The sequence below is a fragment of the Sphaeramia orbicularis genome, chromosome 12 (genome assembly GCF_902148855.1).
Source record: "Sphaeramia orbicularis chromosome 12, fSphaOr1.1, whole genome shotgun sequence".
In the NCBI taxonomy this organism is placed as follows: Eukaryota; Metazoa; Chordata; class Actinopteri; order Kurtiformes; family Apogonidae; genus Sphaeramia; species Sphaeramia orbicularis.
Genome location: NC_043968.1, coordinates 44,136,445 through 44,161,913, shown reverse-complemented (window position 1 = coordinate 44,161,913; position 25,469 = coordinate 44,136,445). Strand labels below are relative to the sequence as shown.

The following is a 25,469-nucleotide window of genomic DNA, read 5'->3' as shown; positions in this document are numbered from 1 at the left end:
ATGAATGCTGCATTCTGCATATGAACTTTTTTTTTACACAATGTAAAAAAAATCCTGTTTTTACGGAAAAAAAACTGGCAGCTGTGGTTTCCAGAACAATACTGTAAAAAACACATCCAACTGTAAACATGTTTACAGAGTAATATTGTAGATTTTACATTTTAAACCTGTATATTTAACACTGGATATAAATGGTAAATGGACTGCACTTATTTAGTGCATTTTCTACACCTTCATGGTGTCCAAAGCACTTTCCAAAACCACCAGGTCCAACTGGGAGCAATTTAAGGTTCAGTGTCTTACATGGACACTTTGACATATGGACAGTCGGATCCGGGATTCAAACCACCAACCCTTTGGTTATTGGACGAGCTGCTCTACCAGCTCTACCAACCCATTAATTTACAAGTTTAAAATGTTAAATTGTTAAATGTTTACTTTTTTATAACTTTTTTTATATGTAAAAAAAAAAAAAAAGCAAATAGGCCGTTATTTCAACATTATGGTCTTGTAATTTAAATGGTACCACATTGTCTTTCAATTTACAGTTTTATTTTCTAAAAACAATAGAAATACATAATTTCTACATACAAATCTGGTTTTGTTCACATACGCTTCCTGTAAGAACTACAGCTATATTTGATTTAATCGTTAACACAAAAATCTTTTCAAGTAAACAACTTTGCATTGTATTGTCACTTACAGTTTTTTTATGTTGCAATTTTACAACTTTTTGGTGTCAATTCTACAGTCATTTTTTACAGTGCAGACAGAAATATGTTGTAAATACATGGTAGGTTAAGAGACTGTATTTAACTTTTTTGCAGTTACCATCTTGTTCATGTACCTGTGTGTTGTGTTGTGTTGCATATTGGTGTGCATATTCCTTAACCCTTTTCTCAGACCATTTGAGATCATCATCCTGATGACCATATTTGCCAATTGTGTGGCCTTAGCTGTCTACATCCCCTTCCCTGAGGATGACTCGAATGCCACCAACTCCAATCTGGTGAGTAGCCTTTTCAGTGTTTACACCTGTGTATGCCTGCTTGTTTTTTTTTTGTTTTTTTTATTTCAGTTTAACAAAAACTGGTTGAAGTTATTGTCAGTCCTGGTGCAAAAGGATGGTTTCTCAGTTTTGTAGAATGTGGTGTTGAAAGTTTTTCATTATCTGTGTTGTGTGCAAATTGTGTGGTTAATTTGTGAAATATTTAATTTGTGATTATAATGGGCACCTGATAATGGGCAATGCTATTGGCAGCACATTTTTTGCACTTACAGCTACTGTTGTTTCACTGTTTGAGCATAAATTGTGCCATCATTGATTCTTTGGATACAACAGAGCTATTGATTGTGATTTTCTACTTTAAGGCTGCCAGAAAGTTGATGGTCTTGAGTTATTTTGATGGTGTCCTCATGAGTTTTATCAAATAAAGGCATGTGAGTTGATTTGATCAAAGGTGATGAATAATCCCTCTCCCGTGGTCAATAGAAAAATATTGGCTGGGGAGAAAACAAACTTTGAGGTCTTGTGGTGAACTGAGTTGAGCTGTTTTGATTATGGAAGGACATTGATTCTAAGGTTGCCAAAGTGTCATCTAATCTAGTGTACAAAATGTCCTATAATTTAATATATTTCGCAGAGCAAAGAAAATATCTTGCAAAATAAAGACATCTGTTGCTTCTAAACTTTTCAGACCACTTCTTGCCAAACCTCTTATCTAATTACCTAAACATGGACACTCACCAGCATGTGAGTGTGTGCTAATCAGTGTGGTTCTCTGTTTCTATAAATCAGCATGGATGCATATATTCTGCATGATTTTGGAGCATGTGTGTGTGGCAGCTTGCAGATGTATGCCCGTGTATTAGTGTGAGGACGACAGTAATCCCTCAGAGGCCATGTAACATCTGTTACTCTGTCTAAGAAAGATAGTGTCATGCTTTTTTATTCTTGAAATGGTGTTTTTACTGCCACATGTTGTCTTTATGAAGACATTTGGAGGACTTATTTTGAAACCTTTGAAAGTCACAAGGTCAGGTGATGAAGCAAAAGGTATATATGGGATTGTTTTTGTGTTTTTCACTCCATCCTTTAAGAAATATTTAATTTGTGACAGGACAGGAGAAATGAAGTTTATTTGAGTGCATATATCCTCTGAGCTCTCTTTTAATGATGTGTTGTTGCTGTGCACATACTGTATATAGATCAGTGTAGAGTAAACATGATTGAAGTGGTGCTTAAACAGTGTTGTGTCCATCACCCACTCTCTCTGACTCTCTCTCTGAATACTGTAGGAGTGTACACACTAAATACCGAGCTACTGTAGTTACATAAACATGTAAACAATGATGTTTCTGCTACTGAGTTTGTCCTTTACAGATTAATTTTATGTCATCAAATTGGCGTTAATGATCTTTTTTATTTTTTTAGAGGACATTTGTCCTTTGTAAGCTTATTAACATAACCATCCTCAGCTTTAAAGATTCCACTTGTATAATGTAGTTGACTAATCAATATTCCAATTAGAAGTAGAAAGCTGATTAATATGTGTGAAAGACTTTAAACACCCTCAGAACAGTACTAGCGAAAAAAGTATCACAGCCACGAATACAGTGAATATGTACTGTGTGTAATTTAAATAATGATCTTGATATTGACAGGCTGTGTAAGAATTGGGATTTAGGTAATTTATTTCTTATTGTCTTAATTTTTTATATTTTTTAGTTCCATCATCAAAATTTGGGCAATCTGGGTGGAATTATGGTGATTTTAAGTTATTGCCATATTAAAATAACATACTCAGCATTGGGATGCAAATATGCAATAGACAAAACACACACCTGCCTAAATAATTTGCCATAATAAATAAATCTTTTCTCACATCCCCTATTCCTGCAGGGTTATTTTGGACCCAGCAGTGAGACAGATAAAACACTCACAGACACACACAAACCACCAACACAGCTGTGGTCAATTAGTTTTATGTCCCTCTGACAGACAGGAAGCAGAAGAAATAGCTTGAAATGTACAGTTTGCATGTGTGTATATTTGTTTATTTTTGGTATTAACATGTAACTAGTTGAATAATGAAACTTTTTTCATGCAGAATACAGAAGAAATGTTGTGAGGTTGATTAATAGCCAGGGGCTCAATTCTGGGTTACCTTGTGAACGCAACTTTACGCACCCTTTAATGCAAATAGCGACCTAACGATGGTGTATCGAACGCAGAGCCTTAATGAATGCAAAATCCCTTTCTGGGCGGGTTGCGTTCCTTAATGTTAATTCAACTATTAATGAACAAACAATCAAATGAACGCTTCCGCTCCTGCTGTTTCCAATGGAATTTGCCATAACTGAGGACAACCTTATTAAAGCCAACTCTTTGTTTTGGTTCCAAAAGTATTAATTAAGTATTAATTTTATTAATGTATGATGAAAGACAATATGGTTTATGTGATTTGAAGCATTCATGGTGTTGATTTAGATTAGCTTCGCCCAATTGAACCCCCACCTGCCTCCGCCCCCACCCCAGACCCACCACTAAGATATTATCAAAAGTGTCTTAAAAATCTTTTGTTTTTTTCAAATATACATAATATATCAAAGGAAATACATTACAGTTTTCTCTCCCCCAAATTGATGAATCTGTCAGTATTATGGTGAGAATGAAGAATTATTGGTCTGTATTCACACATATTGTAGCATCCGGCTGGACATCTAAGGATAACCTGAGTTATTCCGCACTGGTGACTTAATCAGCAGAACTCTAAATAGTTACTGTCGGTTGTAACCACACCAAACAACAGGACAAAAGAATGTATAGAAAACTTAACTCTGCTCCGTTCCCTCATCCACTCACTCACCACGCTCATACCTCATAACGCACACACCGGTTCACTGGCTCCGCCCCCATTCCATCTCTCATTCATTCATTCATTCATCTCTCAAAGCTACACACACTCTGTCCTCTGTTGCACTATGTCCTGAGGTAATCTATATTCATTAATTGATGCAGAGTAGGGGTGTAAACAATTAATCGACTATCGATTAATTGTCGATAAGAATTTACTCGATTAAATTATTAATTGTCGGTTAATTGCCCTTTTCTGCCTGTCCACACCTGTCCAAAGGCTGCTGGTTTGTCCGCGATGCAACGCCACAGCTGGGATAGCCAGTCATCAAACCGGATCATGGCGTTCATGAGTTAGAATGGCTTTATGGACATGGTGGAGTGAAACACAGACCCGCCTGTCTGTTTGTGGGAGCGCTGCACCCCTGACTAAATACACGTACAAATGCGGGGTCAGTATCGGATTTTAGCGTTTTCCTTGGAGGTTGTTCTAGTCCACAGTCAGTGAGACAGAAGTTGAAAATATCCTCCTGATCCGGGCCACAGGTTTGTTGAACATTATGTCCTGCAGTCACCCCGGTGGACATGGGAAGAAGCGAGGGGAAGGGGGGGGTGTGTGTGTTTATTATACATTCAGTATAATATATAATAGTGCAGGACAAACGTCCTGCCCCCTCAAATTAAAGTTTGTGAAGCTTCAGGAGATAGGGAAAAATAAATGAGCGAAAAGTTTCACTTTTACTTCTGCGGGGGCACGGACTGCACCGCCCCATACCCCCATAGTATTATAAGTAGGATGGAAAGTGACGCACGCACCAACGTGCGGTTACCATCCAACACGCACACATCCCCCGGCCAAACTGCATGCGTGCGGCCGAGTAACCCCCCCCACCCCACAGACAAAATGCACGCGCGTGCACCCACCCACCCACCCACTGACGAAACGCATGCGCGCACACCCCCACCCACCCACCGACGAAACATACGTGCGTGTACCCCCCCATTACACACCGCCATGCCAACAGATGAATTCCACAGGAAACACTGACTGTATCCAATGATACAATAAATCAGTCATTAAGGAATATGACATGCTTTTCATGAAGTATATAAACAGTATTTAGCTTTTTTTCTTATTGACCCTTTTGAAAGAGAAATTCAGGTTCTCAGGAAAATTGCCGCTTATCAATTAATCGTTAATTGATCGATAAGGTCAACCAACTAATGATTAATGGATTAATTGATAATTTGCATCCCTAATGCAGAGAATAAATTTCAGTGAGCAGATCAGTCCTCACATGATTAATTTGTTTTTGTTGGTGCAAAATGTCCATGGGAAAAATCTGATATCATCAAAGATATTATCAAATTTCTGTAAAAAGTCTTCTTTTTCAAATATGAATAATATATCATAGGAAATACTTTACAGACATAGAGTGAAATGAAGCTACAAGAATGTATCCTCATTCTAACATAGACTTCCACAGGTCCTCATTAAAATCAGCCCTGTAATGCAGAACTTAGCGAGCACAGTCTTTTAACCAACTAGCCCAGAAATGGGAGAGCGCATTTTGCGTTGCGTTGTGGTTAACGAATTACCGAGCGAGCCCAGAAACTGGATAATGCAAAATGCCTTACATGGACGCATTTTGTGTTGTGTTGGGGTTAATGATTTAACAAGTGAGCACGGAAACAAGCCTCAGAGCTGGATTGGATCAGACACAGTGGTAGCTCCATATTTATCAAAAATATGAGATTACTCTGAACTCAAGATAAATGAGCATTTTATGATTGTGTTAATATGCTTCTTGCTGCCTTTGCAGAAGTTTAGAAATAGACAGGGTGTTTTACAGACTATTAGTGAGCGACTGATGGGTAATACTAGCCTTTTCAACTGTAATTATGGACTTCTTCTATTTAGATACTGCAACTGGTTTCTAAGTCAAAGATCGTTTTCTTAAGACATTGTGTGAGGAGAGTGAGGATTGAGTGGGTATCTGTTTTTTCCTCCTACCAATTTACCATCAGTTAATCTCTACAACTGTTTCCAACTGTTCCAATGACCATTGTCCTGGTTGAAAACAGATATTTTAAATACACAATACATCTGTGCATACATACATGCACTTCAAGTTGAGGTTACTCTTGTCTGTCTTGTTATTTGGAAATCAAATAATTATACGTAATTGTATCATACTGTAAGCATCTTTATGGGTTTCTTATTTTATACACATTTCACTTTTTAAGAGGTACTTTCAGTAACTGCTTTTCTTAATGACACACTAATATACCAACTGAGTCTTTACTGAAAACTAGACCAGTGACCTTACTCTCTAACCAGTGGAAAATCCTGCCTTTGTCTGAATATTATCCTGACATCACTATGTGCTGTAAGGTGTTGTATCACAGCAGTGCCATCTTGGTGCATTCCAGTGCTACAGACTCTAAGTAAACCCTCTCATGTAATGTAATGTACCTCTGGGCCACAGTAGGCTTTTAAATCTTCCATGCATCAAAGCTCTTTTAATTTAGCTCATCCTGAACCTCTTGTTCCGTTTCCCATTTTTGTGTCACCCTCCTCCTCCCCTTGTTGAATGTCGCTGTCATTTATTATCTTTTTGTCATTTTGTAGGTGTCTTTTTAGGGTTCACACATTGCACTTATCCCACTGTGATTTTATATGTTTATACACAGAGTTTTTTGCCCCTTCATGCCTGTCTTAATTGTTTGCGGGTTTATACAAAGTATTGCCTTTTCATGAAGTCTACTCTGCTTCATGCCTATGCTCTACAATCCAAATGATGCCCAATATACAGTATTTACCCAAGAACTGATGTGTGAGCTTTAGAATCAATATAGCACCCCCCTCAGTCGATCTGCACAAGTCTTACTTATGTAATACCAGAGATCTGTTGTATTGCTTCCAGTACAAGATTTCTATTTCTGTCTGCATCCCATAGTATGCCGCTCTGTCTCCTTGACAACATTCCCAATAATAGCAGCAGGAGAGGTTGTCATGGATATGGTAACCGTAGTGATGCTCCTCATCTGTCCTTGGTTACAAAGGAAAGAGGGGTAGGAACCAAAGTATGAAAGTCTCATCTTACAATGATGAAATCTGCAGTGCACTTAAACTACTTTAGGCCAGGAGCAAAAAAAAGAAAATCTTTTACTCCATGTAGAGTGAGCTTTGAGTTAAGAACTTCACTCCCTTCACCTCAGGACTGATACCCATCTTTGGCTACACTGATTGTGTTTCTTCATCTCTCCTTGTCTCTGTCACACCCAGTTTTTTCTTCTAACTTGTTTCTTTCCTTCATTTCATAAGACCAGTATTGATGTTTTTAGATTGATACAGTAGTCCTTTCATAATGAAGCAATTAACTAATCAATACAACTGATCAAACACTGATTGATGCAAAGATGGCACTCATATAGACACGCAAACACACACTTCTTGACGTTATTGTGATTCATTGTGATTAGGGGGTAAGAAATGTTGTTGTGATATTTTTATGTGTGTTGAGGTTTAGTGTCACGTTGTAGGGTTTGTGCATTGTGCATATATAGCCTGTTTGTGTTTCCTGAGTACATGGTTCATGGTCTTTCTTTTGTGTGTGATGAGGTGTATGTATGTGTCGGCGGTAGGTGACAGCGTGTTCAGTGTTAGATGAATTAGCTGCTGGCTTTGCAGTAGGTGCAGGGAGTGACGGAAAACAACCACCTTAAGTCAATGAATCATCTCTTTGAAGCTAATGGACCCCATCACAACATGCACACATCTCACAAACCTGCTTCTCTAAATCCTAGCTTTAGGTTTCTCACTACCTATACCAGTGGTTCCCAACCTTTTTTGGCTTGTGGCCCCATTTTAACATCACACATTTCTGGTGACCCCAGACATTAAAAACTGAGACATTTGTTTTGCCAAAAATTAATTTGTTTTGATCATGTTATAGTTTGCTGTACCATGTTGCAAATAAACATTAATTTTAGACAACATTTAAGCGATATAATGTATATTATTATGGATGGAGGCAGAAAAGCCAAGTGTAGATTACTGCACAAAGTGAGAATTCTATTTTCCTTGGTCAGGATATGTACAGTCAGTCCAGCTTATATTTGCAAGTCTGACAATTAATACTGAAATTATAATTAGGTTTATTCATTTAATATTATTACTTAATTTCTGTTTGTTTGTGTTGTTTTTAATTTGATCTTGTAATATTGTTATTATTGTTAATGTTGTTTTATTTGACTGTGGAGTGTTCTTAAGAAGGAAATATAAGGGTGAATCACATTGTTTTTATGCTTGGAAATGGAAACTGAATGTCTGTTTGGAATGGGAGGACCCCAGGAAGAGTAACTGATGTACTGCATCAGCTAATGGGGATCCTAATTAATAAACAAACAAACAAACAAACAAACAAACAAACAGTAACTCAAACTATGAATTATGACAGAGCTGCAGCATCTTAAACCGACCACAATGTACATTTGAAAGATAACCACAGTACCACAGGGCTTCAGTTTCAGCTTCACAGTTTGTCATGTCTTTTATGTATTTTGGATGTCTCTCTCAACTTACCATATATTTTTTACTAGAAAGTTGTTTGTTTTTCTTTTTTTCTAATTTTTATCAATTACTAGAAATTTCAGGCGACCCCATTTGAATTACAGGCGACCCCACATGGGGTCCCGACCCCAAGGTTGAAAAACACTGACTTAAACAAATGGTAACATCTTCTAAAAGAAAAAAAAAAAAGTTATGTTTCAGATTCATATGAAGTGCCCCCTTGTGGCAATGTCACCTTTCTGTTTTTATTTGTATGGGTGAAGTAATTTACATTTTTGGACCACTACTGAATATCTTCCCTCCCTCCCTTCCCTCCCCAATCCATATTAGTCAATGGAACATAACATGACAACATCCAAATTTTTCTCCATTTAGTGCTGGTCAGCATATTGAATTGAATAGATTAATAAAGTTTTTGCTTTCTAAAAAAAATCAAGAAAATAGCCTAAATTGCAAAATTCCCATTATTCCTTTGGAGATCTTTTCCTTTTTCGATTTGGCCATTTAATCTCTTGTGATACACTATTAATTTTAAATACATTTCAAAGAGTTTAAATTTACACTACGTTTAGAATATTTACTCTCCCTTGCTGTAAGTCAGCCCATTCTATTGAGAAACGGAAGTGTCAGTGCAGTCTTTAACACCACCAAAGTCCAACATCATACAGGTTTACAGCAGCCTCCTTTTTCTCTAATGAAAAAGTTAAATTATTACAATTGCAGTGTGCATTTGAACATAGATTGATTGATTACATTTTTGAGGTAGGTCTTTATTCAGCTGTCTGAAATGTGCTTTGCTGTTGCTCCTGTCTACAGTAACACAGTACTTAGCATCAGTGTTGGTACTGTCTGCTTCTCCACAATGTAGGTATACCAGCTGCAGTTCAACGTACACTGATTTTGAACCGTATGCAATCCCACCTCAAATAATCCAAGCTAACCCTTTGAACAGGTGAATTAACCTAGGTGTAGTGTCACAGAGACACTGCATTGCCCAGATATTTCCTTAGATACTTTTGGTGTTTGTCCTCTTGCCTCTCTCCTCCTCTCCCCTTCAGTTCTGCTGTAGTGGATCAAGTTAACATGCTGTTCCTTTGGGTGCTACTCTGCCAGTTGCTAGAATTGTTTATTTAGAGATGGAGAGGAACAATCTATGTGTGCATTCACTTACCTAAACAGTGTGGGTCTGTGCTTTCTTGTGGTGACACCATGTGCATGCCTCAATAGACATAGTGACGCAACTTACCCATGGTGCATGTGGATAAAGCTACCAAGAGGGATGAATGAGTGTCCATATGTGTGCACATGTATGTAAAATTGGACAGAGGTTTATATGATTCATTGAAGAGCTTACATACACGAGTAGACTCTCTGCAGTGCACACATGGGAAACTTAAAATCTTTTGCAAGCTTTTTGTAGTACAAGTTCCAACTGTACCATAGCCTGGGGAGTCATTATTTGGAATTTATAAATCCTGTTCCCCTTTTTCATTTCCCAGTGGAAAGAAGGAATACCCCTGTTACCATTTGTGTTAGAAACATGGGTGCTTTCCAGCTAAGAGGTTGCTACTTCAGATAACTGACTTAAATTTTCTTGTTTTAGATTTAGTGTCATATTTGAAATAAAATAAACAATCAATCAATCAATCAGAACCTATGTAGTTTCAGTTCCATTGGAGCCATATTTTGGAGCCACTTTGTTCTGTTTCCTCACTGCCGCAGGGCCATTGTGTAACCAAAAACGAACCTTGAACAACAAAAAAGCAATCTACATGACAATTTGCCTTTTTAAAGCAATCATTTCTCCACTGTATCAGCATTTCTACTGCTTCTTTTTCTTTCTTTGTTCCTCCTGTTTTCTGTGTCACAGTAAATTTTATGCAAATATTTTAAATGTCACAAAAAATAAAATAAGAATCACAAGTGTCTGCCAGAGGGTTTAATTGAAAAAATAAACTTTGACTTCATGAGTGGCAGGCACAAACCAGCATGTTTTTCTTGTTCTTCTGTGTCTTTGTGTCTGCCATGTTTATGCTTTTATCTTGCCAATTGCATTCATTGTTCTAATGCAGCTGCCATTATTGTGATGCACCAACTAATGGCCATGCAGCAGAGAGAATGGATTGTAGTTGGTACTTTATAGGAAACATTACAAACCCCTAAAACCACAGTAATTTAAATTCATTGCTGTACAACAAACTGTTTGTTGACAAAATCGCAGTATCCTGTATTGTTTTGTATTTGTACTCGTATCAAATTTAGCAGTTTCCGTTCACTCCTTCAAACTTGTTATTACAAGCATAAAAAGCCAGTTGGATTTGAAACTGATGTTTTTTATGACTCAGACTGTTTTCTTTACTGGCAAGGTTGTTAAACAGAGACAGTATGACCAAAGCGTAAAATTCTGTTAACTGCTTTGGTGATATCATTGTATAATTGTTTTCAATATTTCTTTGTTCTACTTGCTGCCTCAGTTCATCACCCCAAGTCTTTTGCTGTACCCCTCGCCCCGCTCCTCCACCTCTAATAAAAGTGAAAGATAAAGATTCTAAACGATGGCACCACATTCATTACAACACCATTTCCTCTCCCCTCTTTTTCTCCCTTGCTTTTTAATGGTCCCATTTTGATGATAAAGTTAGGGTGATTTCCACACAAACCCCTTGACCTCCTCCTCTCTTTACACCATTCTGTGTCTCACCCTTCTGTCTTCATTAGTTACCTTCTAACCATTTCTTCTTTTTGGAAAAAATTGGCATGTACTGACGAAATGTTAGTATTTGTAGCTTTTAATTTAGATCACTGTCCCAGGCATTTATCCCATGAGTACTTAGCTAATTTCCTGCCTTAATATACCTTTGTCACTGTGATTTTTAGGTAAGGTGTGTGGTTGTGTATTAGTGCGTTGTGTGGTATGTGTGCACGGGAAAAACTATGAGCACATGTAGACTTGTGAAATGTCGCATTGGTATTCAGCAGGAGAGTAATTTGGCAGACAAGTCATGTGAAATCGGGGCAAGTATGCCTCATGAAACTGAAAAAAAGTTTTCCGAACACGGACGCTGAGGCAAGTGTGATTAATATTATGTAACTGTCTGAAAAAGCAACATTTTGGATCTTTTGCGTGAAGTTCCAGATGTGCTAATGGTAAAGGCAGGAGAGAGGAGAGAGTGAGGGACAGAAGGCAGAGGAAGAGAGAGAGCAGGATATTTTTACTGAGCTAAAAGTGTCCACCTCTGCCTCACATCGACCCACATTACAGCTCCCACCGAGCACACAGAGAGAAAGGGGGAGTTATGTCTATGTCTATCACTGAAACGCAAAGCTCTCAGTGCAACCTTACCACAGGGAGCCATGTCAGTCTTAATGTCCCCATTTCAGTCAGAAACATCCTCATTATGGTTTGTTATTATGGCAGATACAGTTGACTTAAGCTTAATGGATCTGTTCAAGGCAGCTTTTTGGCCCAGTCAGAAAACCTTCCATATTTGACTAAAGGCTAAAAAAAAAATAAATTAAAAACAAAAAGAGTTCTTGTAGGAATAGAGTTAATGACGCTCCCCTAGGACCTGTTTGGTTAAACAATACATATGTAAGCATACAAATCTAGACACATATGCAGCATAATATTGATAAGTATATGAGTTAACACTGATTCTGCAATGTTAGAAGTTGGTTTAAATGTTTATATCTCTATTTAGTAAATCTCCAAGTTAAAATTTATATTCCTTCTCTACCAATACTAGTAGCAGACCATCACTAATCGAGCAACTTCAAGTAGATTGGTCATCACTGTTAACGGGCCCTAGACCCAAACCAATATAATAATAATAAAACAAAAACATTTAAATTTTTGAAGACTCTTTAAACCACTTTTCACACTTTACTTAACAGTGTCATAAACTCTAGTTCCATGTCTGTATGAGTAAAGCGTAAATCTTGCCCGTCCCCAAATCTAATAAAAATGAGTAGATCCTTATATAAAGATGGTGCCTATACTTATCTTTTTCATGAATGTCTAGATCTAGATTAAGTGATTTTATGAAAAAAAAAAATCTCAAGATCTGTCCTCTTTGACTTGTCATATATCTGCAATCTTTTATATGACATTACAGCATGAAGATTGGATTCCATTGAGGTTTGTTCAGGTACAGGTCCTTCATGGCCAGGTTCTATATTCATGTTCTATATTAAGGAAGAAATTACTTTGGTATAAATTAAACATGGCTCCTACCCCACTGTGTGGAGGAAACGGAGAAACGTGAAGCTCTTAATTGTACTTGATCTTTATTTTTTCTTGGTTGCTTTATCCATATAGAGAATTGTATTAAGGGATGTTTTAATTAAAATGCTGTACAGTTTGATTATGTTTCTCACACATACTAACACAGTACTGGCAGCATCAGCATGCTACCAGATTGTCACACCACCCCTCTGGGACTGCAGTAGGAGACAGATGCAACCTGTTCCACGTACAGCAAACATCAGAGCCATGGTAACAGAGGTAATAGAAGTGCACACTGTGGCTTGGTGCAAATTAGGGTGGTCAATAGTTGGAACATCTGTGTGTGTCATTTCAGTCTAATATTTGACTACACATAAAATCCTGTAGCGACATCGGTAGAGGAGTTAAGTGCACACCACCTACTCTTAGCTTAAACACTCCTGTCACTTTATCACTTATGCACTAAGAGCAAGGAATTGTGTTTTCCAAGGTGATTGATTCTAAAACAGAACATTTCTTTCTCAAATGGATTCAGCTGTGGATGGAATAAAATAATCTGTTATAGTAACACTGAGTATTTGAATTTGTTTGCTATGATGTTTGAGCAGGTGTTGTGGCAGCAAAACCCCTGCTGTTGGAAGCCTTCTGGATAGTATGAGAACAAAACAGTTAGGAGAATATCTCTAACCCCCTTCCCAGTGCAGAAGACTCAACTTGTGCTTGCTCACTGAATTAATAGGTGAATCTGTGCTGTAATGTGCATTGGTTCTGTTAGGGAGAACTAACAGTCATGTTGGTGTGGTATTCACTGACATTTAGCCATCTGGTCTGGGATCTGGCAGCCACACACCCTCCATCCCTCTCTGTCTTATCCTCAAATGTACACACACACACAAACACACACAACATGATGGCTCACATAGAGACACACACTGAGTTGAAACATTGGCTCCTGATAAGGCGGACATGTATGTGTGTGTACCTGCACACTCGCTGGTGTGGATTGTGTGTTTTGCCTGCATCATCAAAGAGCTGGGTTCCCATAGAAACAGATGTTTCAGTTTTCTGTCTTGGTGGCAAGATGTGACAGACTGACTCTGTATGTGTATGTGTGATATATCCTTTTTAATTGAATATAGTAATGAGGTGAATTTAGGTAAAAGCTCTTATCCTTTATTGATCTCCCTCATTAAATCCATACCATCCACAAAGGGGAAGATGTAGATAAAAAGATGCATGAAAGGGCTTTTAAGCTGTGAGATAATTGAGATGTGACATGGGCAAAGTGGGCTGTAGCTCAATATCATGATGTAGAAGTTTGTACAGTCACAATTGATGCTTCCGTTAAATGCAGTCTGCAGCTTCTGTGTTTAATATCTTTCATTGTTGGCTTCATTCATATTGACTCAGTTAAGCAGTGGAAATGAGTTTGCTTTTGCTTCTGGGTGTCTATCCTGTGTGAATTATTGAGAAGGTGGTAGGTAACAGACTGATTATGGTCAATAAAGTGGCCTTGGTCAAACTTCGAACATCTTTTTATGGAATCAGTACAGATTGAGAAAGGATGTATTATTTTATGACATTATAAGAAGCTAACCTGTAATTTAACAGGTTTTATTCTTGTGGCAAGAGTCTCCACCAAAGGGGATTGTTATGTTAAATTTTGTTCCCCATTTTTTGGGGTTTTCGCAGTGAAAGCAGCTGGGATGTGAAATTCTTCACCACTGAATATGGAAGCGGTTTGTATTTTTACACATTTTAACTGTAGTTTGAAAAAAATGGCTGAAGTATACTGAGGCATGTAGTCAGTGAACTCAGCGTGGTCAGTGGTGGTATAGAGTTTACTGAACTAATGACGTGTCTATTATTTGTTTTGAAAAGGTTGTCTTTGTTTTATAATTTAGACTTTTTGGTGTTTTATTTTAGACTTTATATGGTTGTGATTTGTCATACATGACTGTTAAGTCTTTGTATCTTGCACTGCAGAATACCAATGAAAATAAAAATAAGCATCATATCTGGTATGATATATACTGGATATAGTGCATTAAATAAAATAAACAATAAAAATAAAAACATAAAAAATAATATACTCTGCAAGGACCTCAACCGATCTCTGAATAAATGTTACAATCAAGGAAATTAGTGTTGCTTTATGAGGAATTAGTCATCTGGTTAGAAGACTTATTGAAACAAGTGTGTCATTGTTAATATGCAAGGTAGGGAATCGGTCGAAACACATATGGTACTGTAAACTTTGTTACATAACAGGCAGTAGAATGAACTGTTAACTAATGTAGTAAAATGCAAAAACATGCTAAACCCTTTGCTTATCCAAAGTGGAGTTTTACAAGCATTGTGAATCAGCTATTTAAGTGGTCAGATCCTTTCTGTAAAATCAAATTTACACTGACTGTGTAACAGAGGATCATCCACTCAATAGTTTGATTTGTAGCTTGTGTAAACTTGTCTTAGATATCATGAGCACATAATCTAGATCTGTAAATATGAATCCACTTACAAGAAGCACATGAAAAAAGCTTGTATGCATTGTTAGCTTTTATTGTCTGATTTAAACTAGAAGTGAACTTGACAAGACAGCTATACGCTGTGCAGAAGTGTGCACTGCCTATGTGTATAGGAGGATGTGTGTTTTTCAACCATACAGCTTACATACAGTACAAGATTTTTTCGTTAGTTGCTGTAAATAGATTGACCACACCTATCAGCACTCACTCCCTACCATTCTTCCTCTCTCATCACCTCTCTATTTCCTGTCCTCTTACTTTGTAGGACAACTATCAGGTGAATATGTGTGTGTGTGTGTGTGTGTGTGTGTGACAGCGACCTCCCTCCCCTGCACCCCCCGCACCCTCCCGCTCCTGGGAGGTGACCCAGTTTCCCATGATCCAATGCGGCTGCTTCTGCTGTGTTGTTGCCGTAGCAATATTGCAAGGCCCTTTAATGCCGACTGTGACTGAGCCATGAATAATGGATAATGGAGTGACAGAGTATTAGACGGGGGGGGGGGGGGGGGGCAGAGGTAAGAATAAAGGAGGGGAAGAAAAATGTGGAGAGAGGGAATAAAGTGGCATAGAAATAGTGGAGGGAAAGTGAAGGAGAAGGTGAAAAGAAGGGGGAAAGTTTGAGTGAAAGAAGTAAAAAAAAAAAAAAAATCAAAGAATGGATTTGGTCAGGGAGATAAAGAACAAGATGAACAATAATCCAGTCATATCTTTGCACAGACAGAGTTGCTAGTTACATGAACAACATTTCTTCAAGCTGACTGATGTCAGTGTTAAAAGTAACCCAAGTGTTATTTACTTGACATTTAGTCACAATGTCACTGCTTCCACCCACTGGAAAGAGTCTACAATACTGTAAATACAATTTGTGCAATATTTTTTTTTTAATGAAAGTTATGTGTTTTTGATGTTAAACTTTGAAACAGTTGACCTTCAAACTTGTCCAGGAGGGTTTGTATTTGGCTGATAGTCTGGTGTATTTTGGTTATGTTTATCTTTTCAGACACTTTTGATCATCGAAGTGTTCAACATTCCTACGTGTTTTAAGGTCTCAAACCTTAAAGTCAGTCACACACTACTTTTCTTTTGTTATTGCCATGGAAACTGATCATATAACTCATCAGCTAATGTTACACTTACATGGGGCAAAGATGCACACAGAAAGATGCACATGAATATATTTATTGCAACCAGAGAGAAACAATAGCATTATGTGTTTACATGGGTATTAGGTGGAAATTCTTTCCTGTTAGACCGTTACTCAAATGTTTGCATCATCTCAGCTATCACCCTGAGTGAAAATTCCCTCTGAGGCTGGATTGGGCTGCTCTCTTCTGATTGAGTTTGTTACATGAGGTATTTTTATTCTCACTGGGCTGCTATTCCAATTATTAGTGTTGTAATAGGGTTCATGTAAACAGAACTAGTGATGACTGGGTGAAAAAGTCACATTTTGATTCCTGTGAACAAGATTGTGAGTTGTGATTTGAGTGTACCTGCCTCCTTATTAAGGAAAAAGCGCAGATAAAGAAATATGTTTTTTTCTTGCGACTCAAACATGCAGCCTCAATCTAGTAGCCTGATAATCAGGCACATATCCCAGACAGTGAATGTTCATTTGTTCTGGCAGATCACTCTGGCACTGCTCCCATTCAAAGTGATTTCCAGTGAAGCTAGATTGAGTAAAGCCCATCACCACCATTTATCTGATACGAGGTGGTTCAGATGTGGTCTGATACAGTGACGGACTGCTGCTTGTCCAGCACTGGCTTTTGCCTGTGACTGTTGGTCTGATTGGCTGTAGGTCTATGCAGTCTCAAGACATTTTGGTCTAGATTGGATAATGCCTCTTGGAAATCAAAAATGAACTTACAAAGTCTCACAATATTAGGGATGCAAATTATCGATTAATCCATTAATCATTAGTTGGTTGACCTTATCGATCGATTAACGATTAATTGATAAGCGGCGATTTTCCAGAGAACCTGAATTTCTCTTTCAATATGGTCAATAAGAATAAAAACTAAATATTGTTTATATACTTCATGAAAAAAGCATGTCATATTTCTTAATTACTGATTTATTGTACCATTGAATAAAGTCAGTGTTTCCTGTGGAATTCATCTGTTGGTGTGGCGGCGTGTAATCGGGGGGTGCACATGCGTGCGTTTCATCAGTGTGGTGGGTAGGGGGATTACTCGGCTGCACACGCGCAGTTCGGCCAGGAGATGCGTTAGTGTTGGATGGTAACTGTGCATGTGCATGCGTCACTTTCCATCCTACTTATAATAATATGGGGGTACGGGGCAGTGCAGTCTGTGCCCCCGCAGAAATGAAAGTGAAACTTTTTACTCATTTGTCTTTTCTCTACCTCCTGAAGCTTCTCAAACTTTAATTTGAGGGGGCAGGATGTTTGTCCTGGACTATTATATATTATACATATGTATAATAAGCCGCCCCCTTCCCCCCGCTTTCTCCTGTGTCCAGAGGGGTGACTGCAGGACATAATGTTCGACATACCTGTGGCCGGGATCAAGAGGATGTTTTTGACTTCTGTCTTACTGATCATGGACTAGACCAACCTCCAAGGAAAACGCTCTGATCCGACACCGATCCCGCATTTGTGCGTGTATTTAGTTGGGGGTGCACCACTCCCACAAACAGACAGGTCTGTGTTTTGCTCCACCATGTCCCTAAAGCCATTCTAACTCATCAGTGCCATGATCCAGTTTGATGGCCAGCTATCCCAGCTGTGGCGTTGCAGCGCAGACAAACCGACAGCCTTTGGACAGGTGTGGACAGGCAGAAAAGGGCAATTAATAATTTAACCGAGCAAATTCTTATAGACAATTAAACAATTAATCAATAGTCGATTGATTGTTTACATCCCTCCACAATATACTTATAATGCAAAACATCTCCATATAAACAATAGGCCTTTGAATTGCAGCCTTTTTAGCTCACTGGCCAATAGACCATGAGCTATTGTGAAGGCGCTGTGTCTGACGTTGTCTTTGTAGTCATCATCTTCATCTTTGTTAGCAATTTCTTCAAACATCTTCGACAAAACTACAGGTTGGATTCATTTAGAATTTTATATGTAGCTTCCATAGGACAATGTTTGTTCATAGTTTTGAGAATTTTATTTTAGTTTTTTGGACAAATTTTTCAAATATAAAAAATTTGCCTTTACTTATAATGTCCCATATTTTGATGACTATAACATGGAAATGGTTAAAGATATCCATATAGTTACTATTGGGCACTGATAGGAAGTCATATATGGACTTTAATTTAATTTGTTGAGTTTAGAGATGTAACAATTAGAGATTTTGGTGCTACGATTATTGTCAGAGAAATAATCGTGGTTTCATGATTACTACGATTATTTCAAACTCATTTCACAACAGTACATATTAGGGCTGTCACCTTTTATTCGAACTTTGAACATTCGTTTGAGCATGAGGTGAAAAGTTTGAATTAGACTTGTAATTACCTGTTCAAATGTTTGTAGTAGTCTCTACAGGTGCATCAGACTATTTTATGCAGTTTGCCTTGTGATCAAACAGAGCGTGTTTACTGCATCAATTCACAAGTTAACCCTCCTGAAGCTCGTCTGACCTGCTGGAAAGAATGGCCTTAATGTATGAAAGTTATGCAGCCAGATTGTTGGGTTGCGCAATGGTAGCCTGAAGCTGCGTAGATGGCAGTAGCGAACACAAACTCTATAGAAACGAAAGTGAGCTCACGTCAAAAATATATTTACAGTCAAGACCATTCAGAAATATGTCCTCCACAGCGAACCTTTATTGGGTGAAATTTGCTGTGCACTTCGTTGTGTCTGAACATAAAAACGAATTGAGACAGACGGTCAGCTTGTTCCTTCTATGCCATTTTCACTTATGGAATGTTGAATGCAGCACTTGTGTAACGTTGCTTTTGTTCCATTGCTTTCGTTTCGAAGCGCATATTGCCATGTCTTTGGTTCCACTCTTAATCTACTGTACTTTGAGATGGTTTTTAGCAGCCTTGATGATTAATTAACCATGATGTTTAAAATCACGATTAATCATAACACAATGACATCATTACATCCCTAGTTGAGTTATCCTCCAGTGAAAGTACCACCCACTTTGGTAGGGAGATTGATCTCCTGCATCAAGACCACAGTAATCTAACATAGCGGCAGAACCTGACAAACTCACAAATTCAATTTGTTATTGATTCTTAATAGAAGATGCTGGTGAGTTACAGGGCCATTGGTTCTATTTTTAAATTATATAATTCCACAGGTTTTTATTGCATTGTGATTGTAACTTGACTAATTGTGTACTGTACTTGCACTGAATATTAAATATTGGTGTTGTACTGTTTTACTCACTCATGTTATGACCTCTAAGGCAAGTTCTGTTGCCATTTATTGTTTAAATGTTTTATGCGATACAAAAAAAGCTTTGTAACAGTTGATGCGTACATTTACATAGAGAATCAAAAATACATTATTACTAACATAAGAGGTTTTCCATGATCTGCTTACATTATGAGAAGTATTGGGTCATGGGTAGCGTGTTTGAGTTTCTTTGAAGCCGAAGGCTGGACGTACAAGTTAAAGAAGTCGCTGTAAAGTCACTGAGTCAAACATCCAACATGGCAATAAAGACTTGAGGACATGTTCAGGTGTTTGTGTGATGTGTGTGTGTGCTTTGTGACCATTTGTGTAGCTTGTAGTTAATCTCTGTTACTGCTGACTGAAGCATACACCTGTTGAATAGCACTTTAGCTGTCACACACTCACACATACTCTTACTTGAGCAGACACAGGGGCATGTAGAGGTGGCTACCCATTACCTTTCTGCCAGAGCTGTCAATCCCTGGGCTGCCACTAGGTTTGTGGAGCAGTGGGTTCTCACACACATTCACACAAATGAATCACACACCAAAACACACAAAAATACTCTCCCTCTCATTGCTTTCTGTGAATAATGTATTCTACTTTATCTAAAATGCTTTAAGTGGTTGAGCAATAATTTTGATTTAAACAGAAGTCCACACAAGCGTGCATACATTTTCTTAATAGAAAAGGACAAACAAGCTCAACAGATGTTATGTAGGCTGAGAACATGTTTATCCCTCTGCTCCCATATAGTAAATATTTAAGTGTTTTAATTAGGGATGCACTGATACCACTTTTTTCCAGACCAAGTACGAGTACTTACATTTGAGTACTTGCCGATACCGAGTACCAATATGAGTACTTAATAATCCCATTCCAGTTCTTAGTTCCTTTTGTAAATGTGCTTTATTGTCGTTGTCATTAGTCTGACTGGAGCAAAGTGCTGCTACTGACATTTAATGTGTTGGAATGAACATTTCTCAATTGATCCACCAGGGGGCGCCGCTCTGAATTAACCATACTGGACAAATACCATGAAGAAGAGTAAACTTTTTTGAGAAGAAGAAAGTCAGCAATAACAAACATGAAGACGACAGAGGTAACACTAATATGATACTAATGTTGCAGCATTTTCGCTGGTAAGGTTTAAAAGCTTAGCTTCAGCAGGTAGAGAAAAGATAAATGAGTGATAAGTTTCATTTTCACTTCCGCTGGCGGCAGTCTGCACCGCTCTGTACTCCCGGTTAGGGTTGCTCGATTATAGAAAAAAATAATAATCACGATTGTTTTAGCAATAATTGAAATCACGATTATTAAAAACGATTATTTGTTAACCTTAAAGTTGTTGTTTTTTTTTTCATGCAAAACAATGTAAAATATACTCTTTAAACATAAATAAAGCTTTTAAACACTAAAACAAAGTATGCTCACTTTTGTACGAAACAAAAAAATCTTTGAATGCAAATAAGTATACTGTAAATTCAAGTATGTTTCCTTTTGTAAACAAATTGTGCACTGTAATTGAACTGCTATAGACTTGCCATAGAACTGTAGCATTAAAAAAAATACGACCAATGGCCCTGTAGCTTACCGGCCAAATTAAAAGCTTTGGGAAATGTATCCAGATGCCATTTATTATCACCCAGTTATGTGTATTTATTATATTACAGGAATAGCCCATGTTTTGGCCATATTCCAATCAGATCTGTAAAAAATTCAAATTCCAACTTGATATCATTGATACTTACTGATTTCTTGTGTCAATCCACTTCCTATCTGTTATAATGGGAAAATTTTTCAAAGTGGCACCAAATCCAGAATCAGATCCGGATAATTTCAATACCTTGTGTTGACATCATCATAAAGAAGCTGTATACCAAGTTTGAAGTCAATCAGAATTGTAGTTTCTGAGAAAAAGACGATTGAAATTTTTTCCCCATAAGAGCCCATGTTAAATTTTCCGTAAGTTCCCGGATCCAGAAGAAGATCCTGATCAGCATGTGGCCATTATGTTTTGGTCATCTCCTCATCAGGGCTGGACTGGAGAAATTTACACTGGATATCATTTATATTTACTGAGTTATTGCATCGATCCACTTCCTATGTCTTATAATGGGGAAATTTTTCAAAGTCGCATGGAATCCAGAATCAGATCCGGATCCAAATAATTTCACTAACTTTTGTTGACCTCATCATAAAGAAGCTGTATACCAAGTTTGAAGTCAATCGGAACTGTAGTTTCGGAGAAGAAGACGATTGAAATTTTTGTAACAGATGACAGACGATGACAGACGATGACAGACGATGACAGACGACGACAGACGACAACAGATGACGACAACAGATGCCGATGACGCCGATGGACGCCGCATGGCAACAATAGCTTACAGCCTGTCGGCCGGTAAGCTAAGAAACAACTCACGTAAAGTGCAAATTATAAATTCAAGTATGTTCAGGGTAGTAACAGCTCGTGTAAAATAATGTCTTGAAGGCAAAACATAGCGTTTGTCTGAAGCCCGAGTTGTCAGTGGTGTTAACGGAGCACATACCTTTGACCAGGTAATGGGCAATGGAGTCTGTTATCTTTTGGTGTCTCTCCGATGTTGATGAGTAGGGAGTTGCAGCGTAAAGAGATTCGGAGATTGAAGATTGCATTGCGGGCGAGGTTGTAGATGGAGTTGTTTTTTTTTGTGTGTTTTGGTTTTTCATCAGATTATCATAAAGGTCGCGGTGGTTAAACTTTAGATGGTTAAAAAGGTTTGTTGTGTTAGCGGTCGGTGCGGACACAACTACGAAACACTTTTTGCACGTGATGTGTTTTTGCTCTCCGTCTTCTTCATCAAACCCAAAGTGATTCCATACAATTGAATTTGACTTGCCTTTTTTGTTTACCAAGCGCTTCTGCTGTGATCCTCCTGCCATTTTTCAAAACAAGGTACAACGTTCCTGGTGGGGTGGACCTGCCGGCTTGCTGGCAGCTGTAGCTTAGAGGGGGGCAGGGCCGAGCAGCTCATGGTAGCTTGCATGCGCGTGAATTAAAACTCAAAATTAATAATTGTTTTTTCTCGATTACATAATTTTTGTAATTGTGGAGTGTAATAATCGAAATCGTAATTGAATTTCGATTAATTGCACAGCCTTACTCCCGGTGGTATTCTCTGTCTGGGTACTCATCTGCCAGCACCTGGAAAATGGATGGAATGTATGCAGAGGACAGACAGAATGCTCCGTCCGTATCTGTCTATGTTTTTAACGTTACTCGCAATCAGTGTTACTTTTATCACCGTCATTTATTTTGAAAAATCTCCACACTCTTCACACTTCCCACACATTATTCCACCGCCGCATACCTGCTGCACTGAACTGGGAATGTCACACGGCCGTAAGTGGTACCGGTGCATTTGTATCGGATATCTTTTACGAGTACGAATACGAGTACGCACACTGAGTATCGGAGCCAGTGCCCAATACTGGTATCGGATCGGTGCATCCCTAGTTTTAATTGCACATGTATGTTTTTTTGATGAGCCAGTGTAGGCTTTTTCCTTGAAAAAGAAGAAGATTCACAATGAACATGACATACAGCTTTTTTGGATGTAAAATGTCCGTACACTTATGTTTCTGAGGTAAATAATCGGTCACTTTTGTTATATATATATATATATATATATATATATATATATATATATATATATATATATATATATATATATATACACACACACACACACAACACACATACATACATATATGTGTGTGTGTATATACACACACACACACACACACACACCACACACACACACCACACACATTCCTTGATTACCAAAACTGCTGCCAAAAGATTTCAAATATAAAACGAATGGCATTAGAAATAGCGGTACTCATGAACCTGAGAGTATAAGATGTACATTCTTCACATCTGTTCACACACACAGACAGCACTAGGCTCAAGCACTTCAGCGACATAAAGCTCCATATGTTTGCTATTAGCATTTGCTATTTGTCTCACCATGTCTGTCTTACAAGGGCTTTGATGTGAGTGTGTGTGGGAGCAGACAGACAAGGCAGACAGAGATAGACAGACATACAGTATGTACTGGGCGCATTGGGTGTACTGGGACATGTTGGAGACAAGGTCATTAGGGGTGCGCAAGATGGGAAGAAAAGGTCATCACATTCCTGCTCGTCACATTCAGATGATTTAAATGTGTCAGGGAAGCAGGTACTTGACATGTTACTTGATTAATGTTTCTATATTAAAAGTCAAACCTCTATAACATTTCAGATCTGGTACAGTTGACTTGTGACCATGGATTGAGTGGTAATTAGTGAGGTCTGGTTAGGTGTGTAGCTGTTCTTTAACACAAAACAAACAAGTTGGGATTTACTTTGTACATGGTTACAATATTGTGACAATGATCAATGCTGAACCATAAAAAGAAAAGTCAGCAGAAGATCCAATGTGCACACAGCACATTAAAGATACGTGCAGAGCTTTAGACTGGACATAAATGAATTGTGCAAACACTGTCCACAGTATCCATATCCTGCTTGTGGTCTGTTTTAATGAGCTGCTGCATCTCGTCTTTGATGCGTCCTATGCCTTACAGTGTGTGGAGCTGTTTTATGGTAAAGCTTTCTTCGTTCTGACAAACACTGTAGTTATAAAAGGATACAGATTATTTCACAGAAATAATGACTTGGCAGTGAGAAAGTTTTAGGTTGTCAGGCAACTCTACCAACACCAATGACCATATATGGACATTTCTGTTTTTATATTTGCTTGGGGCTTTCTGTCACTTCTCACACATCCGATTATCTCTTTGTCTTTCGGGTTTTATTATCTTTCCACATCAATTTTTTCATTGTCGGAGCATTTCTCCCTTTTTTTCTCATTCTCACACTCTTGTTTTTCTGTCTCTTACACTCATGCCACACAATCTCTCACTTATCCCATTTGTCTGTGTTCATCTTTACTTACAGTTTCTGACCAAATTATGAGCTTGTAAGTTAGATAAGGCTATAAAAGCACGGTACTTAAGAATGGAACAATAGAAATGACCAGGGTAAATTGGAGGCATAAAAAGAGAGAAATGAAAGGATGATGGTGCAGTATTGTAAGGCCCTGACTTACTTTGTAGGTGAAGTGGCTTAAGGTATTTGAACATTTTGATAAAGGCATGAAAGAAACAGCTACTTAAAATGTAATCACATTCTTCATGCATATATGTGTGCTTAAGAGAGAATTTAAAAGGGATGGTAAATAAAAAGAATAAATGCAAAATCAAACTACATTTCTTTCTCTTTCTGTAGCTTCACTCTGGTTTCCCTTAATTTCATTCCTCTTCATCTCAACACATGGTTGTCAAGCACTTCTGAAGTGGTCTTGGCTAATTGCAATTTAGTTTTTAATGTAAACAAGAAACTCATAATTAATTTACTCCATAAAACATAAGACAGTTTAGTCTGTTTGTATAATGTGTAAAGGACATACTTTTGGTAATGGCAGTGTGTCCAGAGTGTCTCTCTGTGTTTAAAGTCTGCCACCCCATTAACATCTGGGTTTAGCAGTTTAGTCAACCCAAAGTCTTACATATGCCTCCAGAAATAATTTGTTACTTTTGTTTTATCTGCATTTCACATCTAGATCCTAAAATCTATCTTTTTGTTCATATATGCATATGCTGTATGGTTAAGTATGTCGGCCTGTCACAATTATTATATAATTGTCACATTGCAATTCTATTTAAATAATCATGATTTTTTTTTTGTACAGTCATGACAATTGTGTCCTTTAACCTGTGTGAAAAGAGTTGGTGAAACAAGCAGGAGTAACTAACTACTTCACCATTACTTCCAGATCATTTACCATCATTTGACCGCTGTTCTTTTGA

The 25,469-nt window shown here is 37.9% G+C and overlaps 1 protein-coding gene across 1 annotated transcript in view; it reads left to right on the top strand.

Moving 5' to 3' along the window:
* cacna1c (calcium channel, voltage-dependent, L type, alpha 1C subunit) overlaps window positions 1–25,469 on the top strand; it is a 228,548-nt gene that overhangs the window by 76,516 nt on the left and 126,563 nt on the right. The window contains exon 4 of the mRNA XM_030151107.1: window positions 904–1,009. Coding sequence (XP_030006967.1) covers window positions 904–1,009 — 106 coding nt within the window. The remainder of the gene's footprint in view (window positions 1–903; window positions 1,010–25,469) is intronic.